General features: G+C 36.2%; 1 protein-coding gene across 2 annotated transcripts in view; it reads right to left on the minus strand.

The window, feature by feature from the left end:
- The window catches only part of STAU2 (staufen double-stranded RNA binding protein 2), a 309,313-nt gene that overhangs the window by 144,631 nt on the left and 141,419 nt on the right, over positions 1-23,263 (minus strand). For both annotated transcript variants that reach the window (XM_065895762.1, XM_065895761.1), the window contains one exon: positions 18,973-19,033. In XM_065895762.1, the coding sequence (XP_065751834.1) occupies positions 18,973-19,033 (61 nt within the window). The remainder of the gene's footprint in view (positions 1-18,972; positions 19,034-23,263) is intronic.

Genomic DNA, 23,263 nt, shown 5'->3' on the forward strand with positions numbered 1-23,263 from the left:
TGGCTGTTGTCTGAAGTGAAGCAGTCTTGTAGAGGACTATGCCCTCAACCTGTGACACCTAGCCTAGCTCCTGGTTTTGCATCAGAAATCACTGCACATTTATTCAGGAAAATCTAACAAATCTCAATAAGAATAAAAGTCTTTGGCACTTGAGCCATGACCCATTCCGTCCACCACATGCAGCTACAAAGATGGGGCTCTTTTTCTCCTCAACCGCCTATAAGTAACATGGTATCTCACCAGAACGGCAGGCCACCAGAATTTCTCACTTCCCCCAGCTCCAAGCTTCAAAAGTTAAATTCCTCATGTATACAGACAAAAAGTCAGGCAATCCCTTCTTCCACCCAGCCACCACTCATACAGTGAAAGCTCCACACAGGCACAGCAGGCTGAGAACACTTGAGAACTGACTGCTCTCTCCTCAGCTTGCTCATAGGATGGAAGTTCATGTCAGAAAAGGCAAACCAAGAACACCAGAGATTACCTCCCCTGGCCAAAGCAGGGGTGTCCCTCTCAGAGAAGTGGGCCACTGTCCCCATTCCCACTCCAGAACAGGGACTCAGAGTTCTGCCCAGGGAGGAGGTAGTCCATAAGAATAGAGCTCTGAAGCATTCCCAGAGGAAGTGACTTTATTTTAAATGGAAGGTAGGGAAGTTCAAGCCTAAGGGCACTCTTGAAAACACTGGAGATTTGGGTGCTACGCAATTCACAGGAGTCCAGCAGCTTCATGAAAGCAGCAGCAAGTACCGACGTGAACCAGCTGATTTCCCAGAAGGAACCAGGGAAAGAGACAGCTAAGAAGAATGCCCAAAGGGACAGAACAAAGCTGAAATACTGGCCTCAAAAACTCTCCTGAGGGGCTTCCCTGGCGGCACAGTGGTTGAGAATCTGCCTGCCAATGCAGGGGACACGGGTTCGAGCCCCCGTCTGGGAAGATCCCACATGCCGCGGAGCAGCTAGGCCCGTGAGCCACAATTACAGAGCCTGCGCGTCTGGAGCCTGTGCTCCGCAACAAGAGAGGCCGCGATAGTGAGAGGCCCGCGCACCGCGATGAAGAGCGGCCCCCGCTTGCCGCAACTAGAGAAAGCCCTGGCACAGAAACAAAGACCCAACACAGCCATACATAAATAAATAAAGTAAGAGTCAGATCACTGGAAGACAACGGATACTTTAAAAAAAAAAAAAAAAAAAAAAAACTCTCCTGAAAAGGGACCAAATTTAATTGTATCAGAATGAGAGCAATTTATGTTCTAAGAAAACAATAGGGTTATATGCTGCAATTAGTGGAGCCTAACAGCCGAGTGTTATATCATAATAGAGGCAAAAAGCTTAACAGATCAGAAAGAGAACAAAAGAGAGCCCTACAAAGTCTGTCATTCCATGTGACCATGAGCATGCTAAAGATGCTCCCTCTGAGAGCTGACAACCAGAGGCTTCATTCCGCAAGAGAAATAAACTTCATAAAAATAGTCCATAGGAGAAATTAAGGAAACAATATTTATGAAGGACAAATTCTGAAAAATAAAAATTTGGGGTCAGAGTGAATACATTAAAAAAAATAGCCCAGCTTTTCCTCTAAAATCAGGAACAAGGCAAGAATCCCCATTTCTGACACTTTTATTCAACAAATACTGGAATTTCTAACCAGAGGAATTAGACAAGAAAAAGAAATAAAAAGCATGCAAACTGGAAAAGAAGAAGTAAAATTATCTCTATTTGTAGATTATATAATCTTATATATAGAAAACACGAAAGATTCCACACAAAAAAACCTGCTAGAACTAATAAATGAATTCAGCAAAGTAGCAATACATAAAGTCAACAGACAAAAATCAGTTGTTTTTCTATACACTAACAATAAACAATCTGAAAAGGAAATTACAAAAACAATTACATTTACAATAGCATCAAAAAGAATAAAATATTTAGGAATTTTCTTAACCAAGAAGGTAAAAACTTATAAACTGAAAATTATAAAATACTGCTGAAAGAAATTAAAGAACACACAAATAAATGAAAAGAGATCCTGTGTTCATGGATTGTGAAATGTAATATTATTAAAATGTCCATACTACCAAAACAATCTACTGATTCAATGCCATTCCTATCTAAATCCCAGTGGCATTTTTTTTACAGAAATATTTTAAAATCCTAAATTTCATATGGAACTACAAAAGACCTTGAAAAGCCAAATCAATCTTGAGAAAGAAGAAAAAAGCTGGAGGCATCACACTTACTGATTTAAAAATATATTAGAAAGCTACAGTAATCAAAACACTAGAATACTGGCATAAATACAGACACACAGACCAATGGAACAGATTAGAGAACCTAGAAATAATACACATATATGGTCAACTGATCTTCAACCATGGTGCCAAGACTACATAATGAGGAAAGAACAGTTTCTTTAACAAACGGGGAAACTGGATATCCACATGCAAAAGGATGAAATTGGATCCCTATTTTATACCATACACAAAAATCAACTCAAAATGGATTAAAGACTTAAACATAAGACCCAAAACTATAATACTCCTAGAAGAAAACACAGGGGAAAAGTTTTATAACATTGGTCTAGGCAATGATTTCTTAGATTTGATACCAAAAGCACAGGCCAAAAAATGCAAAAATAGACCAAGTGGAATGATGTCAAACTAAAATGCTTCTGCACAGAAAAGGAAACAATGAACAGTGTGAAAAGGCAATTTATGGAATGACAGAAAATACCTGCAAACCATCTATCTTATAATGAGTTAATATCCAAAATATATAAGGAACTCCTGCAATTTAATAGAAAGAAGACTAATAACCTGGTTAAAAATGTGCAAAGGAAGAACTTGAACAGACACTTCTTCAAAGAAGACATACAAATGGTCAACAGACATGAAAAGATGCCCAACATCACTGATGATTAGAGAAATGCAAATGCAAAACCACAATGAAGTATGACTTCACACCTGGTAGGATGGCCATTATTTTAACAAAAAGGAAATAAGTGTTGACAAAGGTATGGAGAAACTGGAACCCTTGTGCGCTGTTGGTGGGAATATAAAATGGTGTAGCCACTATGGATGGAGCTACCTCAAAAAATTACAAAAAGAACTACCACATGAAACAGCAATCCCGCTTGCGGGTATTTATCCGAAAGAACTTGAAAACAAGTTCTCAAAGAGATATGTGCACTCTAGTGTTCACTGCAGCATTATTCACAACAGTCGGGAAGTGGAAATAATCTAAATGCCTATCAATGGTTGAATGGATAAAGAAAGTGTGGTTGATAAACAGCATAGAATATTATTCAGTCATAAAAAAGAATGAAATCCCATCATATGCAACAGCACGAATGAACCTTGAGGAGCTGATGCTAAGTGACATAAGCCACATAGATGAGGTACATCAAGTGGTCACACTCACAGAAGCCGGAAGCAGAATGACACGGGGGAAATGGAGAGTTGCCATTCAATGAGTACCGCGTTTCAGTCATGCAAGATGAAGAAGTTCTAGAGATCTGCTGTACAACACTGTGCTCACAGTTAACGCTCCTGTACTATACACTTAAAAACTGCTAAGAGAAAATGCAACAGATGAACCGGTTTGCGCGGCAGAAACAGAGACACAGGTGTAGAGAACACATACATGGACACCAAGGGGGGAAAGTCAGGGGTGGGGGAGTGGCGGTGGTGGGATGAATTGGGAGACTGGGATTGACATATACTAATATGTATAAAATAGATAACTAATAAGAACCTGCTGTATAAAAAAATAAAATTCAAAAGTTCAAAAAACTAAATAAATAAAACAAAATTATGGATAGTAAATATCTTATATATCAACAATGAACAAGTGTAATTTAAAATTAAAAACACAATACCATTTATATTAGCACCTCCCAAAAATGTGATACTTAGGTATAAATGTAACAAAATATATACAGATCTGTATGAAGAAAACTACAGAACTCTGATGAACAAAATCAAGAATCAATAAATGAAGAGATATTCCATGTTCATGGATAAAAAGACTCAATATTGTCAAGATGTCAGTTACTCCTAAATTGACCTATAGATTCAATGCAATCCCAATCAAAATCCCAGCAAGTTATTTTATGGATATCAACAAACTGATTCTAAAGTTTATATAGAGAGGCAAAAATCCTGTAATAGCCAAGCCTGTACTGAAGGTGAACAACAAATCTGGAGGACTGATGCTACCCAACTTCAAGACTTACGACAAAGCTAGAGTAATCAAGATAATGTGGTACGGGTGAAAGAACAGACAGACAGATCAGTGGAACAGAAGAGAGAGCCCAGAAATGGACCCCCATAAACACAGTCAATTGATCTTTGACAAAGGAGCAGAGGCAATACAATGGAGCAAAAACAGTCTCTTCAACAAATGATGCTGGAAAAACTGGACATCCACATGTAAAAAAATTAATCTAGACACAGACCTTACTTACATCCTTCACAAAACTCATAGTGATATATGTAAAATGCAAAACTATAAAACTCCTAGAAGATAACATAGGACAAAATCTAGATGACCTTGGGTATGGTAATGCCTTTTCAGATATAACACCAAAGACAAGATCCATGAAAAAAATAATTGATAAGCTGGACTTCATTAAAATTAAAAACTTCTGCTCTGTAAAAGATATTATCAAGAGAATTAGAAGTCACAGACTGGGAGAAAATATGTGCAAAAGATACATTTAATAGGGGCTTCCCTGGTGGCGCAGTGGTTGAGAGTCCGCCTGCCGATGCAGGGGACACGGGTTCGTGTCCCGGTCCAGTAGGATCCCACATGCCGCACAGTGGCTGGGCCCGTGAGCCATGGCCGCTGGGCCTGCGCGTCCGGAGCCTGTGCTCCGCAACGGGAGAGGCCACAGCAGTGAGAGGCCCACATACCGCAAAAAAAAAAAAAAACCAGATATCACTACACACCTATTAGAATGGCCAAAGTCTGAAACACTGACATCACCACCAAATGTTGGTCAGGAGTTAAAGCAACTCCAACTCACTGTCGATAGGAATGCACAATGGTACAGCCACTCTGGAAGGTAGTTTGGTGGTTTCTTACAAAAGTAAACATACTCTTACCAGCAACCATGTTTCCTGGTATCTATTCAAAGAAGTTAAAAACTTATGTCCGTGTAAAAATCTGCATACAGATGTTTGTAACAGCCTTATTCATAATTGCCAAAACTTAGAAGCAACCAAGATGTCCCTTAGTAGGTGAATAAACTGTGATACACCCAGACAATGAAATATCACTCAGAGTTAAAAAGAAATGAGTTATCAATCATGAAAAGACATGGAGGAATATTATATGCTTATCACCATGTGCAAGAAGCCAGTCTTAAAAGGTTACAGATCTGTGATTACCAACTACATGAGATCCTGGAAAAGGCGAAACTATGGAGACAATAAGAAAAACAGTGGTTGTCAGGGGTGAAGGGAGGTAGGGAGAGAGAAAAAGACAAAGTACAAAAGATTTTTAGGGCAGTGAAAATATTCTGTATGATATTGTAATGATGGATATATATCATTACACATTTGCCCAAACCTATAAAATGTACCTAAGGTTCACTATGGACTTCGAGTGATGATATGTCAATGTAGGTTCACCCTTTGTAAAAAAAGAAAAAAAAAAAATGTACCACCTAGTGAGTTATGTTGATAATGTGAAAGGTTATGCATATATGGGGACAGGGTTTATATGAGAAATCTCTGAATCTCCCTCTCAATTTTGTTGTAAACCTAGAACTGCTCTTAAAAACTAAAATTGTTTTTAGAGTAGCAAAAAAAATATATGTATCAGCACAAAATGTAACAAAGAAAAGATGACACAGTTCAGTGGTAAATGTGCTCCACTGAAGCCTTAGCTATCAGAGTTCAAGTTGCAGATTGTCTCTTTACCTTGTTTCCTTCAACTGTAAAATGAATTAGACTAGAACCTGAAAATCTAAAAGTCTATGAATCGTCTTAACACAAACCAGAAAGCTTGGAATAAAACAATACACTTGAATAACATCACCCCAAAAGCCTGAGAGTGTTTTTAAAAACAGACTATTCGTAAATTTTTTAAGTCTTAAGAAAAGTCATGTAAAGCAGATGGCTGTTCCACTGTTAAAACAAACACTGCACATGCTTCCTCAGCCACTTTAGTGTTTTTACATGATCCACCCAAATATCAAACTGGTATCTGAAACAATAGTTTGGACATTTTCCACGTTATGAAACATCCTAAATGTTTTTTTTAAAAGATTCTGGTACCTGATATATGAAACATTCTTTCAAGAAAATGCATACTTAATTTTAGTGGAATTTCTTTAAGAAAACATTATTCAAAAGTTCCTTAATTATCAGCAAGTGATATATATAGAAATAAATATGTTGTCATATTGTAGTGACAAATGCAGACCTCAGAATCAGAAGACACAAGTTCAAGTTTTCACTACCTCTAACTGAGTGTCCTCAGGCAAGTTATAAAATCACCTGAGCCTCAATTTTCCTATTTGTAAAATAAGGGATTGGATGTTCTCCAACCTTTCCACACTTAGGACTTTTGTCTTCTTTTTTGTTCTACGCATACCATGTTTCAAGGATCTATCTTTCAGACAGACTGCATTTCTTTAGTAATAAATCATCTTCCTGCTCCTTCTACCAAACAGTGCCAATCTGAGATTCAGAACTGAGATATGAATTCAGACATACATTGTTCTAACCCAAAGCAAAGCAATCTTCTAAGAATGAATGCATTATTTCCATTAGGTTGTTGTAATACCAATAATGACACCTATTATTATATCAAGTGCAGCAACACCGAGCTGAGAACCACAAGTCTAGATGATATCCAAGACCATTAATACAGTGGGGAAAAAGTGAAAACACTTGTTTTTCGTTTGTCCAAATATTAAACAGTGACAATTTCAGGTACTGCACTATATGGTTTTATTGTTAAATAAAAAACAATAGATTTTTTTTCAAATTACACTTTTCATTTTTTAAAAGTTCCCCCTCCTTTTCTAATGGGGGGAAGGGGAGTAGTTAACCACATTTATATTACAGATTGACTAGCTTTTCAAGAAGCAATTTCAACTTTTCAAAACTTCGTTGAAATCACCAATAAAACAAAAAGTAGTACAATGCAGTCTATAAATACTTTCTGAATGAATGAATGAATGCTACACTGATCATACATAGACGTTTTAGGGAGACTGTCGCCACTGCCTTTCTGAACCTAACTGCCTTCAACCACACAGTTCCCTGCTGCTTCTTTTAGTGCTTTTAATTGGTGCTTTGACTACCCTTGCTCCTCTCATTTCTCATGTCAAGGAGATTTTTATCTTCTCAATTACTTATAATGCATGTAGTATGTGCAGAAAGATCATAGACCAAGCATAACTTCTTTCACATTTGTTTTAAACAAAGTTTAAGTTTACTCATGTTAAACCCAAATACTCAATGATTAAAACTGCTGCATAAATAGTCAAATGAACAGAAGAGAATAGAAGGTCCAGAATAACACCAAATGCATACAGAATCTTAGTATAACAGTCAAGTCTCAGTGCAATGGGGATTAAAGTTGGATCCAACTTTCAGTATAAATCCCAGAGGGATCAAAGATTTAAGGACAAAAAATAAAACTATAAAAGTTCCAGAAAGTAACTTAAAAGGATTTTATATAATCTCAGATGGGGAAGGCATTATTAACTATGTTAAGATTACAAATACTATAAAAGATTATAAAAGAAAGGCCATTCAAATACATTAAAAAGAAAACCAAACTTTAAAAGAAAATTCCAGTGGGATAGGGAGGGTGGGAGGGAGATGCAAGAGGGAGGAGATACGGGGATATATATGTATGTAGAGCTGACTCACTTTGTTATAAAGCAGAAACTAACACACCACTGTAAAGCAATTATACTCCAATAAAGATGTTTAAAAAAATGAAAAATATAAAAAAAAAGAAAATTCCACCATAAACAAAGAGAACAAGAAAACATTAGCAAGTCATATTATAAAAGCACACACACAAACACACACACACACACACACACACGCTCTTTTCAAGTAAGGAAAAAAAAAGACCAACAATCTAATTTTAAAATGAGCAACAGATATAACTATACCATTGACATAAATAGTGTAGAAGTGAAAAAAAGTATAGAAATGACTCATAAATGTACAAAAAATATACTCAATCCCACTCACAGAAGGAAAAATGCAAAATAAAACTACACAGAATACCATAGTTTAGCTATCAGATTGGCAAATGTCCAGAAGTTTGAGAGCACCCTGTTACTGAAGCTGTGGGGAAACAGGAAATCCCATAAACTGCTAGTAGGAATGTAAGCTGGGAAATCTCTATTGAGCATAATCTGGCATCATTTATCAAAATTATAAGTGCACATATTCTTTGACTTAGTATTTCCACTTGTAAGAATTTATCCAACAAATACACTAGCACACATTTAAAAGGATGTATGTACGAGGTTTTATGCAGCAGTATTATTTATAATATAAAAATACAATAAACAACTCAAATGCCCATCAGTTCAAAACTAGTTAAATAATAAAGTCCTACACATTATCAATATGGAAGGATCTTCAGGACATATTGTTGAGTGAAAATAAAATTATATAACAGTGTGTCTACAATGCTAGAGGATAAAATAATACATATTTGAATTTGCTTCTAGATGTATAAAAAGATTCTAGAGTAATATTAAAGAAACTAATCAAAAATTACTTGTTTGGGAGACAGGGTGGAAACTGTGCTAATGGGGACAAAAGCACAGGGAGATTTCTCACCTTTTCTGCATTTAAAATTTTTATCCACTCCAAAGACTAAGTAAAAATAGAAGAGTAAAATAAATAAGATTAACAATATAGTGGAATTTGAACTGAAGTCCAATTAAACTCATCATTAAAATGAATTCAGAGGTACAAAAGTGATTTTAAAATGTTTCTACTTCTACTAGATATTTTGAAGGGCTCTCCACTCTTCCACTACAAAGCAAACAGCATTTCCTGTAAATCTGAACGTACACATACCCTATAATTCATAGATTCCACTCCTAGGTATGTTCCCAGAAACTCTTACATATGTATACCAGGAAACATGCTCAAAAATGTTCACAGTAATATTGTTTATAATAACAAAATCCTGAAAATATTCCAAGTGGATTAATAGGAGAATAGATAAATCAATTATAGAATATGCACACAGTGGATGAAATAACTATATGTTAACAAAATAATCTTAAATTATAATTTGAAATGGGAGAAAATATTCCAGAAAGTATACAGTATAATGTCATTTTTTCTGAAGTTAAAAAAGCAAAACTAAACAAATACTGTTAAGGACTCATACTTATTTGATAAAACTATATGAAATAAAGGGTGGGGTGACTATATATAAAATCCAGAGAGTGGTTACCTCAGGTGGGGAGAAGCAAGGTAGGCCAAGGAACAAGAAAGTGGTGAAGGTAACAACATTGGTAACGTTCTGGTCCTCAAATGCAGTAGTGGATTCGCAAGTGCTCATTTTATCATCATGCTTCATAACTTGTATGTGTTAAATTCATTATGTATCAAGTATTACCTATATTTTTTCTTTAAAAATAATACTCGTTTAACATTTCTTGGTAAGTCATAATATATTATATGGGAGTTATAAACCTCCATCTTTCTAGACAAGCTGATGAATGAGTACTTACAAGAATTACCCTTATTTCATCCTATGTTTATTGTAGAATTTCTTTGATAACACAGAAAATAATTTAGTAGTTCTTAATACTTCAACTTTCAGTCTCTGGGAGACTTTCATCTGTGTGTCACTGCTCTGCTCTGTTTTGGTTATAAGAATACTAGTTTTAAACACCTTTGATCCTCGCAGGGCTCTGAGAATAAGGAGCACATATTTCAGATTTCCAAAACAAATTTCAGAAACTGAAATTTCATTCAAACTTTAGAAAACTACTCATTTTCTCCTCTTAAAAAAAGTCATAAAAGTCTCCCCAGGTGGACTTAGGTATTCAGTAACTACCTCCGTAGCTGTTTAATATACACCATTTGTTCAAATTCAGCCAGATGGTGCAATTCAGGCCAAAGTTGGTTGTATCTGTCAGTGTTTTAAATATACTTCAATTTTTTTCTGATTATAAACCTGTGTATGTTTATTATGGAAAAAACATTCTCTTATATTTTTCCATATCTTTTAGTTAAGCTTTAGAAAAAAATGGGCCTAAGCTTTGTATTCTTGTTTCTTCAGAAAGGCAGTGCTAATTCACAATCTTCTCAGCAGTGAGTACCTGTTTCTTCAATGGCTAGAATCATCATTTTTAAAGTCTTGTCAATCATATAGATGTGAAATTATATAACATTTATTTCTAATCTGGACTTTCCTGATTGCTGAACAGTTTTCATTATTTAATTTCTGGTTTTTTTTAAATGACTCCCTAAGTCCTTCGGCCATTTTTCTATTGGGAAGTTACTTAACCTGTAGGTGTCCTTTGGGTATATTTAACCTGGTGCTTACATATGCTGCAAGTTATGCTTTCTGTTTGTCATTTGCCTTTTTATTTTCTTATGCTGTTCCCTGAATTCATTTTTAGTTTTTATGTATCTAAACCCATCTCTTTTTAAGTTATGATTTCATCCTTTGCTCTTATGCTTAAAAACACTCTCATACTGTAATCAATAAATGTATCCTAAAATGGTTCATATGGTTTCATTTTTTTAAAAAACATGTATCTGTAATCTTTTTGTATGTGAAAATGTAAGTCAAACAAGTTTTTTAAATCATGAAAAATTTTTAATTCATTCAATCTTTCCTGAGAATATTTTACAAAGATACACTGTGTTAATCTGATTACAGGGACTTCCCTGGTGGTCCAGTGGCAAAGAATCCGCCTTGCAATGCAGGGGACACAGATTCAATCCCTGGTCAGAGAACTAAGATCCCACATGCCACGGGGTAACTAAGCCCGTGCGCCACAACTACTGAGCTTGTGCACATCAACTAGAGAGTCTGCATGCTGCAAACTACAGAGCCCACGCACTCTGGAGCCCGCACACCATAACTAGAGAGAAGCCCGAGTGCCACAATGAAGAGCCTGTGTGCCTGCAACTAAGCCCCGATGCAACCTAAATAAATAAATTAAATAAATAAATATTTTTAAAAATCTGATTAAAGACTTTCCTTCTAGTTTCAGATTATTTTTCCTTAAATGAATGGGCCCTTAACTACAAACTCAACTGGTATGCCTAAAACAAAAGCAAGCTTAACACTGTCTCTCATTCCCCTATTGAAATACCAATGGAATAAATCTAAACAAAGAAGGTAAAATACCATACTCAGAAAACTGTAAGACACTGATGAAAGAAAATGAAGACAACACAGATGCAAAGATATACATGTTCATGGATTAATTAATATTGTTAAAATGACCATACTACCCAAGGCAATCTACAGATCCAGTGAAATCCCTATCCAAGTGCCAATGGCATTTTTCACAGAACTAGAACAAATAATTCTAAAATCTGTATGGAAACACAAAAGACCCTGAATAGCTAAAACAACGCTGACAAAGAAGAACATGTGCCCTAATTTAAAACTACATTACAAAGCTACAGTAATCAAAACAGTATGGTGGTACCAGCACAAAAGCAGAAACAAAGACCAATGGAACAGAATAGACAGCCCAGAAATAAACCCACATACTTCTGGTCAATTAATCTATGACAAAGGAGGCAAGAATATACAATGGAGAAAAGAGAGTCTCTTCAATAAGTGGTGCTGGGAAAACTGGACACATACATGTAAAAGAATGAAATCAGAACATTCTCTAACACCATATACAAAAATAAACTCAAATGAACTAAAGACCTAAATCTAAGAATGGAAACCATAAAAATTCTAGAAGAAAACATAGGTGGAATACTCTTTGACATAAATTGTAGCAACATATTTTTGGATCTGTCTCCTAAAGCAAAGGAAATAAAAGCAAAAATAAACAAATGGGATCTGATTAAACTTAAAAGCTTTTGTGCAGTGAAGGAAACCATTGACAAAATGAAAATACAAGCTATGGAATGGGAGAAAATATTTGAAAATGATATGACCGATAAGGGGTTAATATCCAAAGTATATAAACAGCTCATACAACTCAACATCAAAAAATAAACTCCATTAAAAAATGGGCAGAAGACCTGAAGACATTTTTCCAAAGAAGACATACAGATGGCCAATAGCCATATGAAAAGATACTCAACATTGCTAATCATCAGAAAAATGCAAATTAAAAAAAAATGAGATATCACCTCACACCTGTCAGAATGACTATCATCAAAAAGACCACAAATAACAAATGTTGCTGAGGGTGTGGAGAAAAGGGAACCCTCCTGCACTGATGGTGGGAATGTAAATTGTTGTAGCCACTATGGAAAACAGTATGGAGGTTTCTCAAAAAAACTAAAAATAGAGCTACCATATGATCCAGGAATTTCACTCCTGGGGATTTATGTGAAAAATCTGAAAACACTAATTTGAAAAGATACATGCACCCTAATGTTCACAGCAGCACTGTTTATAACCATCAAGATATGGAAGTAATCTAAATGTCCATTAATAGATGAATGGATAAAGAAGATGTGGTATAGATGTACAAAGGAACACTACTCAGTTATAAAAAAACATAAAATTTTGCCATCTGCAACAATGTGGATGGACGTGGAGGGTATTATGCTAAGTGAAATGAGTCAGAAAGAGAAACACAAATACTGTACGATATCACTTACATGTGGAATCTATAAAAATAAAACAAACTAGTGAATACAGCAAAAAGAAACAGACTCACAGATGCAGAGAATAAACTAGTGCTTACCAATGGGGAGAGGCAAGATAAGGGTAGGGGATTGAGAGGTAAAAACTACTATGTATAATAAATAAATAAGCTACAAGGATATACTGTACAACATAGAATACAGCCAATGTTTTATAACTATAAATGGAATATAACCTTTAAAAATTGTGAATCACCTGTACATCTGAAACTTATGTAATATTGTACATCAACTATACTTCAATTTTTAAAAAAGACAACAAATAACAAGTGTTGGCAAGGATGTGGAGAAAAGAGAACTATTATGCACTGCTGGTGGGAATATAAATTGGTGCAGTCACTATGGAAAACAGTACAGAGATTCCTCAAAAAATTAAAAACAGAACTATGATGCAGCAATTCCACTCCTCGGTATTTATCTGAAGAAAATGAAAACACTAACTAGGAAAAAATGTATGTTCACCAATGTCTTTCAGTTTTCCGAGTACAGGTCTTTTACCTCCTTGGTTAGATTTATTCCTAGGTATTTTACTTTCTTTGATGCAACTGTAAATGGGATTGTTTTTCCAATTTCTTTTTGTGACAGTTCATTGTTAGTGTACAGAAAAGCAACAGAATTTTGTACCCTGAAGACAATTTAACCTGGCACAGCTAGCACCTAACTGTAAGTAGACAAAAAAAGTTAAAGTATATGTGCATTTAATTTTTGAAGTGGAAGATATTTTTTAAAATATTACAGTCATAAGAAACTGCTAACAGTTACAACTAAAAAACAGTTTAAATGGTTTTGCAAGTGACTGTGACTGCAGAGCCTGGTTCCTGACTTGACTGCCTGCAGATCTAAAACGTGGACCTAATTTTTGCCTGCTTCCCAGGCTTTCTTCATTGTACTGGATTGCACTGAATCCGTAGATTGACTTGATACATACAATGGAATATTACTCAGCCCTAAAAAACAATGAAATCTTCCCATTTTCAACAACACGGACAAACCTAGAGGGTATCTAAGTGAAACAAACCAGACAGAGAACGACAAATCCTGTATGACTTCACTTACATGTGGAAGTTAAAAACAAAACAAATGAACAAACATAACAAAAGAGTTATAGATACAGAGAACCAACAGGTAGTTGCTAGAGGGGGTTGGGGGAGGAAAGAAATAAATGAGGGAGATTAGGATGGTACAGACTTCCAGTTGCAAAATAAATGTGTCATGGGTATGAAATGTACCGTGTGGGGAATATAATCAATAACTATGTAATATGTCTGTATGGTGAAGTCATAACTAGACTTACTGTGGTGCTCATTTTGAAATTTATAGAAATATTTAATGACTATGTTGTGTAACAGGAACTAACACAGTGTTGTAGGTCAATTATACTTCAAAAACAAACAAACAAACTCATAGAAAAAGAGATCAGATATGTGGCTACTAGAGGTGGGAGGTAAGGAAGGGGGAACTGGATGAAGGCAGTCAAAAGGTACAAACTTCCAGTTATAAGTACTAGGCATGTAATGTGCAATATGATACATAGAAATAACACTGCTGGATGTTACAGATGAAAGTTGATGAGAGCAAATATTAGGATTTCTCATCATAAGGAAAAATATTTTTTTCTACTTCTTTACTTTTGTATGAGACGATAGATGTTCACTAAAATTACTGTGATAATCATTTCATGATGTAAGTCAAATCATTATGCCTGTACATCTTAAACTTATACAGTGCTATATGTCAGTTATATCTCACTGAAACTGGAAGGAGAAAAAATAAAATAGACTGCTACAGGTCAGCTACACTCTTAGATTTCCAACACAGTATTTATATGTCTAAATAAATAATTAAGTTGAATCATTTGGCTCTGTATTTAAATCCTACTGGCTCCAACTAATTTAACTGTCATTACGAAGTGGCTTCTGTTATGGGAGCCCCAAAAGGGAACTGTTCAGGGAATTCTCCCAAAACACGTGAAGAATCTATTCATCTATTCTCTTAAAAGTACAGACTTAACCCACCCTCCCCCCTCCAAAATGTAGAGGTTCTAAATACAGCACACAGCATAGGGGAAACAAGCATGCAATCTCTCTAATGTCATGTCACCAGGATGGTTTATCTTCCTGGTTTCAGGATGTACAGAGTTTAATAATACATGGATATAACATAAAAGTGACAAAAATTTCGATAAGTCAACTTCAATACTAAAAAGGTTATTAAGAATTCTTTCCCATCCCAAAAGTATTTGTCTTGGGTCATCTCTAATGAACCTTAAAAGAGCCAGCGTATTTCACAGGGGCTAAATAAAACTTTTTAAAAGGTTAACGGAAAAATATTTATGTGAAAAATGCCTCCGAACAATCTTTTAGTGGGTGGATTCGGCACATACCAGTGAATGCTTTTGAGCTTAGTCCAATTTCGAATTAAGCTAGAGTTTACCTTTAAGAAACAATGAACCTGCTTTTAAGTAAAACCCTGTGTTAATAAGACACATGGAATGTGAATACAAAAAAAAAAAAAGATTTTATCAACTGAACTGTATCTAAAAATTTTACAAAGTTTTCCATGAGCCGTCAGTAAGTCTTTAAAATGCATGATCTTTTAAAAAACTTGTTAGTCATTCATCTGTAAAAATCTAGCTTCTTATGTGTATGCCAAGCATAAAATTGCCCCATGCTAAATTTAACACAAACCTCACATCACAGAGTTATGTGTTCTTGCACTTCAACATGACTATGACAGTGATTCACAGGGTGAAAATACACTGAGAATAGTCTACATTCTGCAATTCAGTGCAATGAAGAAAGCCCGGGAAGCATGCAAAAATTAGGTCCATATTTAAAATCTGCAGGCCATCAAGCCAGGAGCCAGGCTCTGAAATCACAATCACTTGCAAAACCATTTAAACTATTTTTTTGTTGTAACTGTTAGCAGTTTCTTATGACTGTAATCTTTTAAAAAAATATCTTCCACTTCAAAGATTAAATGCACGTGTACATTAACTTTTTTGGTCTACTTACAGTTAGGTGCTAGCTGTGCCAGGTTAAAATTGTCTTCTTCCCCCTTTCCAATTCTGTATTCTCTTCTTTTAATTTTTTTTTGGAAGATTTAAATTTTTTTTATTTTTGGCTGCGTTGGGTCTTCATTGCTGCATGCGGGCTTTCTCTAGTTGTGGTGAGCGGGGGCTACTCTTCGTTGCAGTGCGTGGGCTACGCATTACGGTGTCTTCTCTTGTTGCGGAGCACGGGCTCTAGGCACGTGGGCTTCAGTAGTTGCAGCACACGGACTCAGTCGTTGTGGCACGTGGTCTCAGCAGTTGTAGCTCATGGGCTCTAGAGCGCAGGCTCAGTAGTTGTGGCACACGGGCTTAGTTGCTCCGCAGCATGTGGGATCTTCCCAGACCAGGGATCGAACCCGTGTCCCCTGCACTGGCAGGCGGATTCTTATCCACTGTGCCACCAGGGAAGTCCTCTTCTTTTAATTTTTGTACACTGTGGTTCCAAGTTAATTTCATAATATTTATCCAAATAATTGTTGGCTAAAAATTTGTTCTTTTTAACTACAACTTGTGAAGTAACGTAAAGTTTAATCAAAAAAAAAAATGAAGAGTCACTTTATGATGACATTCTGTTTTCTACAAAGTAATGTTACCTTTTCATATGTTATTCAAGGATGATTAATCATTTTACAAATGCTAGAAAATTAAAGATACTCAATACTATAAATTGATATGTGTAACTCTTAACGGAGCACATTGAAAAATAAGATGTAAACTGAGTTGCTCAAGGTCAGACAATATGGCAGTGAGGCAGGCAGCTCTGGCAGTCTCTCAAATTCCTGTCTTCCCACATGTGCCATACTGAGACCCCTGCTCTATCCCCTGCCTGCAAAACACTAACACAGGTATTGTCCACAGGACAGGAACCACCTAGGGCAGAATTTCAAACTTAAGGAATTGATTAAGTAGAAGGGAATTTAACCTAAACGTTATCATAATATATGAATTCAAATTATTTTTTAGGTAATGGAGTCATCAGAGCAACCAACTTTTTCCTAACGTTGTATTTAAGTAGCTATGAGCTGGCTCCAGAGGACCTGGGGGCTCCACTAGAGAGAACTAGCTCTGGGGAAGAGAAAGAGTTAATTTTCAGAGCGGGGCTGCCCTCATTGTCTGTGGTAACCTGCAGGCCACTCACAGAAGAACCTTGTATCAGCTTTCTCACCTCCTCACACTGGGAAGGGGTGACGGATCATCCTGTCAAATTCTCAGTTTGAGCTACTCTACTGCAGACCAGAGGAAGTCCTAGAGTGTTAACAGTTTGGTTAAATTTTGAGGGGGCTTCAAATCGCTTTATCACTTCTAACATTACATTTGAAGCAAATCTTTTATGCATTTCTTATACATTTCTCATCACTGAAACTCACTGGCCTCTTTGTGATATTTCTTCCCCTACTTGCAAAGGAGTTCCAAATCCCTTAGCAAATTATGAAAAAAATCAACAGACATAAAGATGAGGGTCAAAATATCACTGTTTAATGATGGGAGTTTGCAGGCTATCTACAATGTGCTTTCATGTTAAAACTATCAAGTTAACAACTATCTGACTTCCATATTCAAATATATAATGTTCATGTTCTTTGAAAAAATATCTAATGCCAAAAGTAACTATTCAAATATAAACCATACATATTCTTTGGTTCACATGTACATGCAAAAACTCTGACAGATAAAAAGTATAAGAATGGAATTTTTGGCGAGCTTACACAGAATTATAGAATTTTTATTAAAAAAGCGAGAGAAGGCATGGAAGGAAATTAACATTCATTATGTGCTTACTAAGAAAGAGATACCGTGCTAAGTACTTTACATAAAACTGAGATCAACTGAATGTTTCTTACATTCCTTGACCAAGTAATTATAATCGTATATATTCAAACATCAAAGGAATTAAAAACAAACTCTCTGAGAATCCTGAACTGATTCCATTTTTTCTTTGGGCAATGTGCTAAGCCTATCACATTCATCATCCTTACATACAGAGACAAAAGGCCCAGAGGCATATTACATTATTTAAATTATTCCCAGAAAGTAACTCATGAATACTATTACCTCACTGAAATAGTCTTTCCAAGAGGCTAGTTTTGATAATCCAAGAATTCAATTCTCATAAGTATGCTTTGATAAGAGTTTGTTACAAATTTCATTATACATCAAGAGATGAGCTGCTAACATGGAAGAATACTCTTCACTATGACGATTTACATATTTAAGCTAATTCAGCTTCTGCAGGTTATGAAGAAGAGAACTAGGGTTAGAAATGAGAGAGATCTGACTTCACTCGGGCCTTCACTTCGACGAGGTCTTCACTGGCTGGCTGTGCTGTTTTACTGATTGACAGTAAAACAGTCACTTCAGTGACAACAGATGCTTTTTGGGAAAGGTGGGGAGGAACTCAAGCAAAATATCTACGCTTCCAATGCATAACAGCTTGATCATGTACCTCTGAAAAAAGAAATAACCTGAAGTGGATTTTTAAATGTCTGATATACTATATTTGGAATAAAATTGTAAGCAATTTTGTTCTTACATTTCTGATATTTCAATTAGTGACTTTAATAAAATATCAAAAATTCTAATGACTCAGCACAACCTGAAAAATGTGGGTATTACAATGTTAAATGAAACCCAGTACAAACTTTCGTCTATATTATAATTATGTAAAAGTGTGTGTGTGTGTGTGTGTGTGTGTGTGTGTGTACCTAAAAAGTAGAACTGTGAAAAGAGTTGATGTTGGGTTACGATGGGCTGATAGATAATTGTTTTTCTTTCTTGATTCTTTTCTATTGTAATAATGTCACAACAAAAACAACTTATAAAATAAGAACATCACTGCTTTATGGATAAAATAGTACTCCGTCTGCAATGACTGAACCACGTTAAAGATATGAGTACCTGTGTCTTCTGTCAGTTCCAGGAAAGCAAACACCACAACTTCCGTGCATCCCCCATAACACTTAACGTCTCATCTCAGGTCCAAACAGACCCAGTAAATACCCAATGAGGGACAAGTCACTGAACCACTGATGAACACCAAGTATAGTTAATATAAAAATAGAAACTTACTGTTATTTGTTGGTTCAGGAAACCCAGCCTTTGGACCACTCCATCCTTTGTTTTCCCCTGTCTGAAAAATTAAACCAATTGTTTAAGTCCAGGGAAAGAGACTCAAATTCAAAAAGAAAAAAGTTGACTAGTCAATTAAGCAAGGGCAAAGGTTATTCTGCTCGTTCTCTCCACCTCTGACCCCAGAACCATGGACACAAGAATAACCAACATGAACGGTACCATCTATCCCTTTTCTACATTCGAATCTGTTTCTTATGTCTCCTGCTTTTATCTGTTTATTTAAATTTATAATTTAAGTCATCAATAAAGCCCCATATTTAGTATATGTATTATATTTATACAACATGGGCTCTACCAAGGTGGTGAAAAAGTAAATAATTCTTTTTCAAACAGTAGACAATAATCATCACAAGTACTAAAGTGACTAAAAGGGCTTCTTTACCACTTCTGAAGTCAAATTAACAATAGAAATATTACTATCTCTGTACTGGAAAAGTCCTGACAAGGGTCACTGAATATTGCTAATGACATGGGCAAAAAACCTGAAAACTAAACCCTAACTTTAAGTGAAATCTGGAATATCCTGTCTTTTCCCAGATGATCTGGTCAATGTCTAGTGTAAAATACACTCTGAGCTCAGGTATTTTGAAGTAGTAAGTATTTTAATCACATTATAAGTGACTTTAACTGGTTACATTCTCTTTTTTGTGGAGCTGGTGTTATTAAGTACTCCAGGAGGGGAAAAGGCCTATTTCCTATTATAAGCAGTATTTATGTTATCAGATGTCAAAGACCAAATGGACAAATTAAATCCATATATAAACACAAACTACGTTTCCAGCAAATAGTGTACAACTGTGAAAGGATGGAGGAGAAAACGTGTGTAAGTGCAGATACACATGGACGGGAAGGCCTGAGGAGACTCCCACTCACAAGTTCTCTGTGAAGCACAAAACAGGATCACAGAATGAGAGGAGAGCTGACGGAGGGGGTTATAAATCTGAGGAAAGTGTACACTGCAAGGATTAAGTCACTTCAGGGAAAGAAAGAGCTGGCTGGTTAGATGAATACAGATCCTCAGGCACCTGAGTGCCCAGTCGAAGTTGGTAATAATACATTTAGCACTTCATTTCTCCCTTTCTCTCCTTCTACTAATAACCAAAGTTACTTCAGTATTAGATTTTATTCCCTAAGCCTAATTTTTCACCTTCAACTGACTCGCAAGCCTGCTGCTCTCTGATTTCTACCCCAACACTCTAATGAAACTGCTTTTGTAAGGTTTCTGCTTAAACATGACACAGTGACCACAAAGAGTAATCTCTTCTCTCTCCCCAAACAACTCTAAATTGATAATCCAATAAGCCATAAACTCTCTCTTGCCCTCTGCCCCTACCCTCCCCAGAATATGAAAGGAAGCAACAGCAGAAGAGGTAAGTCAAAGTTGGTAACCTGGAAAGCAGATTAGCTGCAACTAACTTAGCAGATGTGAGCTGGCTGAAACCTCACCTGCAGAGCAAGAAGCCAGCAAAGAGCTAACACAGAGTAAATCAATTTGTGCTCCAGGACTCCAGAAAGCCTCGGGAATCAGAAGCACACCTGGTACTTCTAAAGATGAATCCTGGAAGAGCCTGAAAACAGAAAGATTGTTTGGAGCTCTTTCAAAATGCTATGAGACTTCCAGGTTACCTCTTTGACCCCAAGGAGACAGATTTCCTAAAAGGTTTCCTCTTCAGAAAGGCCTAAAACAGAGAGACTCTGGACACCAAGTACAGCTGAGGATGGGATGGATCTATACGCCACACTGCAAGTAAGGAGATGGAGTCCAAAGCTACATCCTTACATTCTGGAAGATAAGGTTCCCCAGCTCCCTTCCTCACTGGGCCTCAGAAGACAACACCCAGCCTACCGATCCACAAGGATGGTGAGGGCAACACAGGGAACAGAATAAAACTTCAAAAAAAAAGATTAAAAAAAAAAGTTCTCGGAGAGAAAGAAAGAGAGAGAAATATTACACCCATTAAACAAGAACAGGAGGTTATAAAGAGGAATATCCTGAGAATGAGAAAGAGCTCTGGGAAATAAAAAAAATACAATAGCTGAAGCAAACTACTTCAAAGAACGACTGGAAGACAAAATTGAAGAAATCTCCTAGAAAACAGAACATAAAGAAAAAGAGATAGAAATAGAAAATAAAGAAAGAATCAGAAGATCATCCATTAGACTAACAGGTAACCTAGAAAGAAACATTAGCAAAAATGGAAGGAAAGAAATTATCAAAGAAAAAATATAAGAAGTTTCCCACTTTTAAAGTATATGAATTTCTGGACTGAAACCCAAACACCTAACACAATTTATAAAAGAATGTACCAATCAAGTCAATCACCCATGAATTTTCCAAACTCCTGAGAAAAGAAGTTAGAAAAGCATCAAGAGGGAGATGAAACATAAAGGTTTCATAACAGGCTGAAGAAGCAGAAGGCTTTGGAGTTTCAACAGTAATGCTGAGAGGTAGAAAACATTGGTGCAATGCCTTCAAAACTCTGTGAAAAAAGTATTTGTAATTTAGAATTATGTCTCAGAAAAACTATCAAATGTGTGGGAAACATAAAGATGTATCAGACCTATAAGATCTCAAAAAAATTTACTCCCCCTGTATCCTCTATCAAGAAGCTACTAGAGCATGTACTCCATCAACACAAGGAAATAACTGAAGAAAAAGGGAAACTGTCCAGAAAACAGGCAACTCAACAAGGGAGAGAGGCAAAAGCAATTTTCAGTGAAATGGTGAAGAAAAGAACCAAAACAGTGGGTCTTTAGCAGATCCATCAAACAAACAATCCAAAGTAGAAGAGGAGGATAAAGAGTTCCAAGAAAGAAAAACCAAGAAACTAAAAAAGTACATGATGTGTTTACTTGGCAGAGAGTTTGGGGTTAAATTAGACAGACATAGAAAAGTATACATGTGGAGTATGAATAAGAGAACTAAATCTTCATTTTCCATAGCAGGAACTCAGATAATAACCTAAAAAGAAAAAAAAAAAAAAAAAACACCAAGAAATCTCAGTATAAGCTACTGACAATAGAAAATAACAGAACAACTAAAATGGGTAGTGAGTGGTTGCCTTTGGAAAAAGGGAAACAGAAATTGTCAGTTGCAGTGCAGGATAGCATGGTTTTTTATTATAAAACTTGAGTCTTTATACCATTAATCTTGAATAAATCTTGACTTCTTATACATATATGAGTACTACGTATATTACTCTGACCAATATATAATAAACAAATATAAAATGAATAAAGCACATGCCAGTTATGTCTTGATGTAGAACAAATTCCAAGTTATAAGTGAAACCACGACATGTAAGTGAAAAAAAAAAATCAAGGTACAAGTTCAGTATATTTTTTTAAAGGTAGAGTGTTCCACTCTTCCTCAGAATGTAGAAATGTAACAATGAGAAAGAGCCAGACAATGTAAAAAATCCTAACTTTCCTTGAACCCATCAGAGATCTGAGATTGTAAAGCAAACAAATGACATGAATTCTAGAGAGTGACAAACCCCTCTGAGGAGAGGCTGGGCTCACAAAATATTTCAACATTGGCAGAGCAAGGAAGGAAGAGATGAATACCAAAAATGCTGGTTAGAAGAAGGCAGATGAAACATTAGTAAATTCTGAAAGACTGCATGTGGGTTAGCACAACAGTTTAGAAAAACTAGGAACTCCAGAGAGAAGTGCTTTTCCACGGGCTTCCTCTGGGAACTCAGGACAACTGGAGGTACATCAGGAAACCGGATAGAGCCTCACTTGGTGGTACAGGTATGAATCAGGTGAATGTCTGTCACGGAGAGAAAAGCAAAGAACTTTGCACACTCCTCTAGTCTTCTCTCATACAAAGACAAAAGCTCAAGCCACTAAGAAAGGAGAGAAACAAATCCTATCTGCCTCTGGGGTAGAGGTAGGAAATTTTATTAACCCGAAAGCTCAGGCAAAGACTCATTGCTTCTGGGTAAAGAGTAGAAGCAAAAGCTATCTACTCCCAGAAAAAAAAAAGGGAGGGTAGAAAACCCTCTTGAGAGAAAGACCCTGCGCCAATATAAAGCAGATGTCTGAAAATGCTGGGAAAGGGGCTGGAAAACTCTACTGCACCCAACACAACCTACAGATCCAAAGTAAAGTTTAGCTACCATGGGGAAGGAGGTAGAAGTAGTAGGAAAAACCCACCTCTGAGCCCCAGGCCCATAAAGTCTGTCTGAGAATGAGGTTGGACAAGAAAATCAAGAACTATGCT

This window comes from Phocoena phocoena, chromosome 17 (genome assembly GCF_963924675.1).
Source record: "Phocoena phocoena chromosome 17, mPhoPho1.1, whole genome shotgun sequence".
In the NCBI taxonomy this organism is placed as follows: Eukaryota; Metazoa; Chordata; class Mammalia; order Artiodactyla; family Phocoenidae; genus Phocoena; species Phocoena phocoena.